Here is a 12,999-nt window from a genome sequence, read left to right on the forward strand (position 1 = left end):
AGAAAAATACTTTAATCCCAGTATCTAGTCCAAAAGTTTATACCTTAAAATACGGCTACAGATTTGGAAAAAGATAAAGATAATTGATAGGGTTTCTAGGAGAGAGATAACAATATTGACTTAATATGTTATGACCTAGATTTCTTTAAGAACACAAACCCTTGAAAAGATGTGTTTCTTAAATTATCAGTTGCTTTTTACATTATAACTGAATGTCTGATTAAATGGCCTAACCATATTATTTCACTTGAGCGCTGTCTTATTTTGAAACCAGTATGAAATAAACTTTTTAATACATTTCCTTGAAGGGAAGTGTACCTTTTGAAATCAACTAAATGCTCAGTGAGAAAATGATCTCCAGTCTTACAACAAACATAAAATAAGCACTGGAAATAGTGTCTCGCCAAGGTCTTCACTCTAGCCAAGTACCATGTATGTGGAGAAATCCCCCACATGGACCGCATTATGGGTGAGATACTGTATTTTAACTGAGTGACCTGGGCAATAGTCAATTTGGTGACATCAGGAAAATAAGTCCCCAACATTTGTAAGCCTGGAAACTTCTGGAAAGCCTAGTGGCCTTATTTAAAAATGACCACTCAACCTAGAACCTAGCATTGATATTTGAACAAGAGGCTGCCTTTGTGGACTGTGCTTTCTCCTCAGAGCAGGGCGGTAATAGCAGTGTACCTGAGTAAGGTCCTTTAACCACTTGTAGCAGAATCTTCTACAAAATTTAAGACTCCTGGGCAACTTCCTACACTTAAACAATAAGAACGTCCATGAGCAACACGTAGATTGTGTATTCTTTACAAGCTCCTCCCAAAGTGAGAGTTAATCACATTACATTGTGAGAATTAACGTTACACTTTTCTTACCAGTGTTTAATGGCAACTGTCGCTTTCTCCTAGGAACATTTATTTAAAAAGTACTGCCAGCTGCTCCTGCTCTATCACTTCCCCTCCGTCCCCAGGCTTGTGGGCTTCATCTCTTAGTTGGGGCCAGGGAACCCCTCATGAACCACTTCAGCCAGCAAACGAGGACACCACCTTGCAAGCACAGTTAAGGCTGCTCTGGGGCACAAGGCCCAAGAGACCCCTCTGACTATGGGTTACTCCCACCTTCCCTCCCTCAGTTTGTGTGTGATTTGTGGGAGTGGCAATCCAGCCACCTCCTCCTTTTCACCTAGGGAGATCAGCCTTCAAGCAAATCATTGGGAATGGACCCCAAGGGACAGAAAGCCTGAGAACAGAGCAAGAATGCTGAGTGGAAAGCTGTCCCCTCAATACAGTTGAACACTCAGATTTGATGATTTCAGTCCTAAAGCTGCCAGTGTGGTAGCCCAAGGCCATGGCTGAGCACGGGCCCCTTGCCATCTATTGTCAAATAACCGCTGTATCCATAAAACCCCAACATGTAAGTGAGGATTTGCATGTTTATTGAAAAAATAGGTAAGAGTTGAGAAGAGGTTCAGGCAAAGGCTGAGGAGTCTGCCACGCCTGATCCAAATCCTAGCTTTGCCACTTACTGCCTAAGAAACCTTGAGCTGCGTCCTTGACCCTCTAAGCTTAAGTTTCTTTACTTGAAAAATGAGGATAATAGTACCTGCCCCAGAGGAGTTCTTTGGGGAATTATGTAAGATACAAATCAGTGACAAATAATAACTGTCACTCAATGTATACTCCATATGTATAGCTTTTATTATAGTAACTTTAAAAAATTTCTCTTTTAGCCCTGGAGAGTTGCTGTAGAAGAGAGACAAGAGAGGAAGGCAGTGCAGGAGATAAGCTGCTCTGGACCCAGGGAAAGCCACACGTGCAACAGTAATGTTGAGCAGAGGGAAAAGGATGGGCGGAGGATGCAGACCGAGCGCCAGCTGCTAACCTGGGTGTCCTTGTGTGTCCCCTGGCTCAGGTGCTGTCTCTTCTACCCTCCTTTTTGTACCACCTTATTTATAGCACTTTACATCCTTTTTTGACTCACTTTGAGAAATATTGACTATATGGTTAGCTTCAAAATTTTAATCCTGGTTTTGGATTTTAGTGTTGATGGTCCTTAACCTCCGGGGCCTTATGGGTGGCAGCTGTCTCTCCTGGAGCCTAGATTTTGGAATTAGAAAGGAGGAGATTTCTAACTCTGACCCCATAGGAATAGATGCAGAATTCAACACCAGATATGCCTTTTCAGAAAAGTGTATGCTATCAAGACTTGGGACGTGATCACAGAGTCCCCTGCCCCCTGACTTAAGAATACTTTTACCTTCAAGAGTCCTTACTTTTCAAAGTGCTTTTTCTCTCATCAGCTCATTTTTTCCTTACAACAACCCTGTAAAATATTAGTGTTACTAGATGAACCCCTGTGAGGCACCTTACATCTTTCTCTCTCGCCACCTCCATTCTCTTTTGCATACCTATTGCTAGGCTCATCTTTACTGCCTGCGCATCAGGTTTCTAAAATCAGAATCTTTTAACCACTCTTTTAGCCACTCCTAGCAAATTGAACTTCCTCTGCCCGGCTTATTTTGTGGCCTTCAAACCAGGGTCCCATCCCACTCTAACCACTTTCTCTCCCTGGTTCCTGGAACATGGCCAGCTTACCCAGCACCAGGCCCTACCCCATAGGCCTCCCCTCAAATCACCCAGATTCTACCCATTCATCAATTTCTAACTCTTCCTTGGAACCTTCCCAGATCATTAATGCCTTAAAGATACCATCATTCTTTGAATTCTGATGGTGACCGCACCTATTTGGTCAATTATAACCTTGTCTTAAAGTCCTAATGGAGGAAAAGTCTATGATACATTTGATGAAGAAAAGAAAGCAATGAATAAGTAAATTTTTAAGACCTGACCTCTACCAGGGAGCGGTGGGAGTCAAGTCAGACTGTTTTACCCCTGCTGCTTCCTTTCCCGGCTGTGAACGTGGAGTTTGAGCCACATGATGTTTATGGTTCTTACTCATTCTGAGGTTCTGGGACAATGTGGCCTTCCTTCTGTGGGATGGGACCCAGCAAGTTTTGAATGCCAAGTACCTTTTCTGGCAAGCTTCTTAACTACAAGTATTCAAGGGAAGAGTTGGTGGGGGATGCTTTAGGTACCCAGTGATGTGTTAGGGACAATGAGGGTTACCCTTGTGAGTGACTTCGTATGATGGAATAAATAAGGTCAGCTGTTGGATAAACCTTAGTCTTAGCACTTAACATTTACTCTGCATTTTATCTTCATTGGCTAGTGCTGTATAATAAGTACGGTTATGCCATCCTTTTAGTCATTTCGTAACTTGAAAAACATGAAAATAGCTAAAACTCTGGGATAGATGCTAGGTGATTTTCTGTAGTGATCTGGTTGATGACAGGTTGTAAGTCTGCATGTGTGTGTACTTGTATCACATGCACATTACACTTAAATTAAGAAAGGTACCCCTAAGTTATGAGGTGCTGTTTTACATTGACCAGACTTAAGAAGAGTATGTCTTCAAAGTGTGTTGACATTTAATTGACCTTTGCAAGTTCATTCTGTTAATCATACTCAAAGTGCTAAAGCTGTGGTTGACTGCTTTGTTGTTTTTACATTCAGCCGTGCTTAGCATATAAATTCTTCAGCATAATTGCTAATGATTTAGCAAGAGTTCCCTTTCTTCTCTGAAAGTGTGAGTTGTGTTTTATTTATTTTTTTCTCATTTTGCTTCAGGCTGGATGGTGTTAGAGGTTTGAATTGAAATACTTTCCTGTCGTTAGTTATATGGGGTGTGGCTTTTTAATATAGGAGGAATGGAAATTTCCTGCTTAGATGAAGTGTACTTGTCTCCTGGCAGAGGTAGTAGGACTTTTCAAGGTATAATGCTAAAATTTAGAGAAGCTTAACACTTCAACACTACATATTTTTAGGGTAATCAGAGTTGGGGGAACTTTCCATTCCAGTCTTTGTAGACTAACACCCATCAGTGCTGACACTTTCATTAAACAAGGATTCAAAGGACCTGTTTTGATAGCAGATTCTTATTATATTCCTTGAATTGTTATGAATGGAATTTTATTTCATTATAAATGATGTATCTGTTTTTAACAAAGTCAAATGTATTTCTTATTTCAAGCTTAACATTTTATTGCTCTCAACCAGAGAACATCTGAAATGTTTAAACGTTTCTGGGTATTTCATTTATGGACTAGTCTGTGGAAGTAACTTTTAACATGGGTAGCTGTCTAAACCGTTTTTAAATTACTATTTCTCATGGTGATGGAAAAATAGCTACATTTTTTGCTAAAAGTTGATAGGAACATAAAAACATTGGTAACTACCAATTTGGGGTGATTTATCTTTGAGATTCCAGACATGGCTTTTTAAAAATATTTTTATCTTAAAAGCACTTTTTAAATAGAGGAGATAAAATTTAAGCCAGAGGTTTTATTTTCATATAAAAAAATTCATTTTTTTATACTTTTCAAATATGCAGCTTGGTATTAGAGATGCAGGTTTTTCCTTATTTATAATAAGTTTTGGAACCATTATATCCATTTGTTCACACATTGCATGCATGGTGATTAGTCATTTCATGAATATGACCATTTTCTCATCGTCATTTTTCTTTCCAGATTGTTCTTTTTCTCCTGCTTTTTCTGCTCCCAGTTTGACAACTTACAGCTGCCCCTTTCATCCCATTATCACCCCACCTCTAAACCAGCACAAGTCCTTTTACCTTTGTCCAAACACTGAACTTCAAACTCTGTCCTTTTTTAGAATATACAGTAAAGCTTCTTGAGTAGGGAAGGAACGCCCAGAAGGCGATGCTGAGTAGCCTGGTGCAGTTCGCCGCCCGGCGGGGGCCGAGCTCTGCTTCCACCGTGCCAGCTGGTTCCAGCAAATGGGTGTGTCCTTCCTCGGTAGGTAAGTGGCCCAGGCCCAGGCTGGAACCGGTCAAGTGCAGAGCAGTAACTAAAGCCCTTCCCCTTGAGTGATCCCCTTGGCAGTGCCCCTGGACTGAGATGTGTGTGGACAAAACCACCCGTGTGTGCTCTCTTCTGCCTGAAGTCTGTCTCACCATCAGAAAGAGTGTTTGTCATTTGAACCTAGATGCATGTCTTCACAGATTATCTTGATTTTTATCTGTCAGAATCTTACACTTTCACATACTACAGACATCTAAACACTGTACAAAATTAGATTATTTAATCCTTTTAACACAAATAGTTATTGTTGTAAAGTTACAGTTATCATTTTACAATGAGGAAAACTAAGCATAGAGTTTATTTTAGGGGAGGGACTGGACCTGGGGGGAGACTGGTAAGTGTAAGCAGAGTGGATAACCTAACAGTAGTGCTAAGAGTCAACAAAAGGATGTGCGAGAGTTTGGGAAAATGAGTGTGCATGGAGAAGATCAGAGCGTCATCTGGGCCCTGTCTTAAAAAGTAGTGCGTCTTCCTCCATTGTAAGCCCTGGGCTAAAGAAGCAAAGGCCAGACTCACAAAGAGGAGACTGTCCCCAGTGCCGGGACAGGACGTCATGTGAGAAGTGGTCATTGCCGTAGGTTCCAGCTGCCTGGTCAGTAGAGAGCTGGGCTGCCCTGGTCACTGTGATTCTCATGGGGCTGCAGGAATGCTTAGGCCTCACCTCCTCCTGGCAGCCCCCAGGCTCAAGCCTCTGTCCTCCACGGGTTCAGCTTCTCTCTCAGCTGGAAGCTGCACGTTGCAGTATTGGGGAAGAGCTTCCCCAGCCTTCAGCCCACTTCACTCTCTCTTGTCGCCTCCTGTAGGTATTACTTCGGAAATATTGACGAGTGTTTGTATGAACTCATATGAAGTCTAGAAACTGATGTTAAGCAGTGAGATTAAAGGATAAAGCTATCCTTTCTGTCGGAGTTGGAGAAGCAATAAGCGAGAACAGCTAGGAGTAAACAGGGAGAAAGAAAGATGTCGTGGGGAAGAGGAGATTTGTTGAGGGGAAAGAAGGATGGTGAAAAAGTGAAGAAAGAGAGTGACTGACTTGCTTCACACCCACGCCTCCTCCCCAACTCCAGGTCAAGAGAGGCACTTTCAGTCTCTTCTGCCTGATGTGAGGGTCACCAGGAAGCTATGCACCACGGGAGTGGAACATGGGTCCCTCCCTCAGAAGTGCATCGTGAGACTTGGGTACGCTTCTTTGAGATGCCACTGGCATCTAAGTAATATTTGTTTGTGTTGGATATTTTTCTCTGCAGCCTTTGTGAATGGGGCTTAGAATAAAAACCATGCTGTTAGCAGAACTGCAGGTACTTGATTGCTGTGTTTATTTTATTAGTTAAAAAACTGCTGGAATCCTCAGACTTCTGAGCACATTTAAAAAATACCAGAGACAATTTTCAGAAGTGCTTCAGAAAGAAAGAAGAATGTTAGGACATTCAGACTTTGGAATGCCAACCAATATAGTAGGTTTTTTAAAAATTATGTTTTCAGAGACTTTAAGTTAGAGTGGTTTCATCAATTATTTTTTTAAAGTAGGCTTAAACTACTCTTTTTGTGTATAAATCCTCTTTTCTTAGGAGATAATTTAGGTAAAATAAAAGTTGGCATTTTTGCTCTATAGACTGTAAAACTAAGGTTAACTTTTTAGGGAATTTAGGATTTTTTTAATGCTGTATAAGTCATCTCTAATGACTTTTCTTGGCCAGATCACAGGCCTAAAAGTATTTCCTACTGACTTATGATGGGACAGAATCATTGAAATTATATGCTCCCAGAAAATCCAAAAGGGATGGCCATGTTTACTCTTAAACTTTCTGATAATTCATATATGGCCCCCCAAAGTTTCTCCCTTTGTCCTGCCCTCTGTAGATAGGTACATTATTAAGTAGCATTATAAAAAACACCTGCATTAAATAACAAACTGTTGCGCTAATCTAAATGAGAAGTATTGATTTGAAGAAATTAATCTATTTTTAAATAGTTATTCATTTCCCGAATAGAGGGGCCTGGTCTTCACAGAACTGATTAGATTTCCCAGGCAGAACAAAGTAAACTACAGATTGTTGTTCTTGACCATTGCACAGCAATCACATCCTGTAAAACGTTTAAGACCCACTAATAAATTAGGGAATAGAAAGGGGAGAAGGGAGCTTTCCTTTCTCATTTACCCATTTTTTTTTTACCACACTGTCCATCCTTTCCTGTAATCGTGGAAATTTGTGTTTTCCTCCACTGCTTATCAAATGTGCCCCATTTGTATGTTGTGAATTAAGACCACACTAAGGCTTTTTAGAAGGAGGCAGAAATGGAACCTGGGCCTTTAGAAGCTCATGCCAGCTACTCCCACTGTCCCAGACCCTCCTTGCCAGGGCAGGAGCGTCAGCAGTGATTGGTGCTTTGTCATTGGCTCTGTGGCCGCCCCGTTTGGTTGGCCTGCACTTCATACCTCCAGCCTTAGTGCTTAACTGTGCGAATGAAATCAGGGCCAGTCACACTGTGTTTCCATCATTAGCTGTCCCTAGTGGTTCAGATCTAGCCCAGATCTGTGAGTACATATTAATTAGGTGAATATAGTAAGATGAAATTATAACCTGGGATTTTTGAGTAACTATTCTTTGAATCAGGGTATGGTTTTTATCCTTTGAGTTACAGTTATTTTGTTGAAAATCTAGGAAATCCTTGTGTGAGCAGCTAAGCTGCTGATAGCCCCAAACAGTGAGAAGTCAAACATTAAGCTACAGCAACAGTCAGATGAAAGTGTCTTTGATTTTGTGATGCTTTAGTAAAGCTACTTCAAGTTAAGTTGCCCAATCTCTATATGGAATGGTGTAGGGGTCTTGCAACCTGATTTCAAGCCTGGACTCTGATTAAACATTTTTATGACCCTATTTCTGCATGCTGTGTCACTGTTTGCCACAGGTATAAGGTATATGGGTGGGCCTTTTTCTTTTGCTATTTATAACCCAATTTCCATGCCAGACAGTACTGGAGAAATAACGTCTTCCACAGAAAGCTTTATAAGTCAGCTCCTAACTATGTCTGTAAATATGTGCTTAAACTCTTTTGTAGTCACACTATTTTTAAAAATGTGTGGGTGTGGACTGTGATAGTGAATGAAGTCAGAGTAATTGGTGCTTCTTTGTATTTAGAAAAATCAAACTAGTTAAGGGAAGTCTACTTCCATGATTTGTGTATGTTTAAGTTTTTGAAAATTATCTCAACTCTCTCCCACTTCAGTTCCCTCATGTACCTCATAAAATCAGACAAAGAAGGAATTAGAGTCATAGGATTTTATAGCTGGAAGGATTTTAGAAAAAATCTGATTAACCCTCATACTCCAGTTGGAGCAACTGATGTCCAATGAGGCCAAATGAGGTCATGTAACTAGTTTAAAAGCCCAAATGACACTGGTAGTTTATTTCCACTAGTAAACCCTATTCTGATTAATCTGCTTTAAAATGTTCGTAACTGGAAGGTAGTTAACAGTAAGAACAACTAACATGTGATGCTTACACACACATATGGCCGTCACTCTCAGAAGAGCTTCGTAAGGTGTGGGTATCCTTGTTTCCCTTCGCAGAGAGGTATGCTCAGCAGTGGTCAGCGACCTGTCCATGCCAGTCACCCATCAGAGGGGCCCTGAAGACTCGCATCTTCATGTTCAAGCACTGGCTCTAAGCTTGGACTAATTATGAACTTTTGTCTATTTCACTACTTTGAAAGGGCGAAAAAACCACGTTTTGAAGATCTATGAGCTCATGCGTTTTCAAAAGCAAGATGCTGGACAACTGTAAATATTATGTGTTTTAAGAATCTCCTTATGAACATTCACAAAATTCAGCCATTAGATATTGAATACCTACTGTGAGTAAGGCACAGTATACACACTGTTTCAGTGGACACAGAAGTGACTGAGACAGAATCCTGGCCTTCAGGGGAGAGGAGATTTATGCAATCCGCTGTCCACTCAAAAGATTCAGCTGGATAGAGAACTGTTCTTGAGAGATGTCTAGTACTATCTGTTTTACTCTGGAGCTCTGAGAAATGTTAATTCTTATGTCTGAAATGGGCCAAATTCTTCTAAATATTTGTAATTAAATATTCATTTTAGAGAGAACTTCTAAAATACAGAGAAGTAGAGAGAAAATGTATAATATAAATCATGTATATTCTGAATTTTTTAACATGGCAATATTTATATCATACATAGTTTTTTCGTGGCTTTTGTTTTACTTGATGGGTATCTCATGTTCTGTATCATTACATAGTTTTGTTAATATGTTTTAATGAAGCCATAATTTCAAAACAGGTTAGTTTCTAAGTACGTCAGTAATCTGACTATTTTTCTACAACAATTACTGATGCTATTTTGCACAAATGATTAGTAAAAGAGTAAGTTGGTTACTACTAAGAAATACTTTCTAAAAGTATTTTTTTAATGAACTAGATAGCAGGTTACTTTCACATCTCTCTGTAAGAGCATCAAAATCTTTTAACTTGCTTAAAATATCCATAGAAATATCAACTATGTACAGTTGACCTAAATTAGAAAAGCATACTTTTTTAAATTGAGTTTATAACCAAAAATATTTTTTAAATGAAGTTTCCATTATAGAATTGTGTTCCTCTGAAATCATTTATCATTATTCTGAAGGTACAATTGGTGTTAAATTTTTTATGTTTAGGGGACTTTAATAGCTTTGACTTAAAAAGCAAAAACCAGGTCTGTTTGAATTCTGCATTCTGCCATGTGATTATTACAGTGAAATTCATCTGAAATTCACCTGACATCCTTTTGGGGATATGCTCTTATATTTCAGCAGGACTGGGAGGTATTCCCAGAGGAGAGTTGCTCTTTGTGTGGCATCTGACGGAGCAGGAACCCCTGGTGGGGGAGAGCTGAGCCAGCAGATGGTCTGAGGGATGCAGCCTGGGGACTGCTGACGGTGCTGTGTCCCAGGAAAGGGAGGGAGGGAGAGGATGGGAGGAGTGGGGCGGAAAGTCCCTTAGGCCTGCCGGCTAGGATGCCCTGGCCCTCTGAGATCCCCCTCCCTGGTGGGAATGCCAGCCAGAGTAGGAGAGGAGGGGCTCCAGACAGAGAGGGAGTATGGCAATAAGCAAACAACTTTCTGATAAGCCTGCAGAGCTCCTGTCTGGGAAACCCTGGCCTAGATTGTAAATCAGTATTATTTTAAAGGAGTTTGGCAAGATAATAAATATGTGGTGAATGAATAGGTGACTAAATGAATTGTTTTATCACTAAAGGATCTGGATATTCGTTTCTACTCTTTAAAAGTTTTTCCATTTATTAATTTTTATATCCAATTCACAATGAAAAGAGCATTTTTATTAAATTATCATTGACTGTCTCATAGTCATTCAAACCCACATCCTCCCCAACTCCACGAATGATTTAAAAGAGCTTACAGTAAGCAGAACATCAGAGTAGGAAAGTGAGTGAGAAATGCAGTTTCATCTCTCCAAGAAAGGACTAGAGTCCCATCTGTGTGATGGTGATGGTAGTAAGTGCTTCGCATACCCTGGCAGGGATGAAATGAGAACATGCATAGATAGTGCCTGGCATACTCAAAAGATATGGTATTGAAATTAAGGCTATGAATTTGAATATACACAGTTTATGAAACTTGATTTTCGACTTCTCACTACCTTTTTATTAGAAAAATCTTAATTGATCAAAAATTAGATTTCTAGAGTAGAAGAGGTTTTACTTTTTATAATTCTGTAAGCTCTGTATTCTCCAAGATAATACATTTCTCCCTAGAATTTCAGTTTCATAATCTCCCCTGTGTGCACAATCCATGGGAAACCGTTCCCAGTAAATTCCTACAGTCTTCAGCCATTTTCAAGAGGCAAGGACCAGGTAGGTCTGTATTTCTATTAATTAGCCAAAGAAAGCAACAGGAAGTTCATCGTCACTGTCATTAGAAAGAGATATAAGGAAATTTAGGCTAAAAACTGTGGACTGTTGGGACTGAAGTATAAATAGAAGGTGAAGATTAGTTTTAAAGGGCCTATTTTGTTCATCTATGTATTTCCTTCCATTTCAGGTCACTTCTGGGTATGCTTTCTGCAAAAGGAAGCAGAGACCACTTGTGTTTCTTGTCTCCAGGTGGGTTTTCTGAAGGAAGGGATAGGGGCTGAACGCCAGGACTATTGATATCGTTGCCTGGGACCTTGGCCTCCTGAGCGAGCGAGGGAGGGACGATGCAGAGGGAGCCTAGACACTGGGCTCTGTGCTGGCACGAAGCACCCCACTTCCTGGAGGCCACAGTGGGTGGGGGTGAGGTGGGCACAGGAGAGAGGTGGGAGCCAGAGGGAGAAGCATTCGTCAGTGCGGCAGGGCCACCTACTCGTGCCTCTGCCTTTCCGTGGCCAAAGGAGGGTCTTAGTATAAATGAACAAATGAACAAATAAAGTAATGGTAACTCCTACCACCCGCTAAGTGCCTAAAATCTCACCATTCAGTTATGGGTCATTTCATTTAAATATTCTGACATCTTAAAATTCTGAGAATTTGGTAAATGGATGGAGGGAGGGGAGTTTGAATGGCTGTACTATTTAAGCTGCTTTTAGTTATCCGTAGCTCAGGAAAACGCATGATTTTAGAGTCAGTTAAAGGATTCAAGACTGAATGGTTCGGAGTAGCTAAGAAAAAGTTTTAAATTTTATCTGGGCCAGTCCTAAACTATCCACCGAAATGGATTAAGCCTTCAAACAGTTAAATTAACATGGGGAATATTATAAAACCTATCCTGAGTGTAGACATACAGAGCTGCACTTCTGGGTTGGGAAGACTTAAGGACCTTGTCTTACAAGGCTCAAGCAGTCAGGCTTCCTACGATTTTGAACTAAATTTTCTGTGAGCATTTCCAGGGTTATGTAAGGCAACTTAGGGTCTGATGTACTGGACAGAACTGAATCTTACTCTTCGATGTTTGTTTTTAGTTTGTAATTTTTTAACGGATTTACTGGTCATATTTCTCAGGTAGTGGCAAAATTTTTTAGCCTCAAGCACTTTATTTAGTTCCATCTTTCTAAATTAGCAGTTCTAAAGCATAGCAAAATCATTTGATAATTTTCACAGGATACATACTCAGCACCCTCCCCATCAGAACCAGAACTGCAGAGTGGACGGGCTAGAGGCAGTTCAGGCACCCAGGATTAAAAGAAGCTGTCCTGATCATTCCCTTGCCACTCTCTCATTTTGAGAATTGCTTTTTGAAATGGAACGGGTTCTGCTTAATTACCAGAAAACAAGCAAATAGTTGAAAGTAAATAACATTGAGTCTCACTTAAAGTAGCAAAACTGTTCAGCACCTGGTTGGGATAAACCGGCTTTTACTTTTCACATATATTTTATCTAGATGGTGCCTTGCTAAAAAGGAAGCCTAGATATAGGCAGTGAAGTACTATATTGCTGCTTATTAAATGCCCTTTGATTTATGAGCCCTTATAGCTAAGATCTTACAGTCTTTCATGCTTTTTTGGGAAAATTTTTTGTTTATTCATGGAGCTCTGAGCAGACGGCTGGATTTTCAAGGTTGCACTAAGGTTTAGTAGCTCTTTTCACTGCTCACTGAGTTGTTGAGGTTATTTACTTAGTCTGTACTAGTCACTTACCACTTTTAATTTTTAAAGTTACTACTTAAAAGCAGCAAGATTCCGAGGCAAGTAGGGGGTCTGTCACTTTGAGAAAAATTGATGGGAGTAAAAGTATTTTCTTTTTGTAAACAGTTACTGCTATACAATGACTTCACAGGGTGTAAGGCTTGGGATTTATCTGTTTTAATTAAAGAGTCCCCTGCCTGCCTGTTTGTGACTAACTTAAAAGAAGTGAGTGTCTTGGTGAGAAGTCCACAAGGTCGGTAGGTCTAGCTGAGTTTGGTGAACTGCCTTGAGCTCCAGTAATCAGTGTTATATGAACGCCAGGCACTAAGAGTTTCTGGAATGCAGAACCGCACAGCACAGATAGAGTTTGCTTTGTTCTCCGTTGTGACTTGACCCATTGAGAAAATGTGGTTCCCTAGGAAGTTTTAGTAGTT

At 40.3% G+C, this 12,999-nt stretch overlaps 1 protein-coding gene across 1 annotated transcript in view; it reads left to right on the forward strand.

The window, feature by feature from the left end:
- LOC140846713 (uncharacterized) overlaps positions 1 to 12,999 on the forward strand; it is a 43,795-nt gene that overhangs the window by 5,003 nt on the left and 25,793 nt on the right. The window contains exons 3-4 of the mRNA XM_073224287.1: positions 1,733 to 1,914; positions 11,005 to 11,066. Coding sequence (XP_073080388.1) covers positions 1,733 to 1,914; positions 11,005 to 11,066 — 244 coding nt within the window. The remainder of the gene's footprint in view (positions 1 to 1,732; positions 1,915 to 11,004; positions 11,067 to 12,999) is intronic.

This window comes from Manis javanica, chromosome 16 (assembly GCF_040802235.1).
Source record: "Manis javanica isolate MJ-LG chromosome 16, MJ_LKY, whole genome shotgun sequence".
NCBI classification, from domain to species: domain Eukaryota; kingdom Metazoa; phylum Chordata; class Mammalia; order Pholidota; family Manidae; genus Manis; species Manis javanica.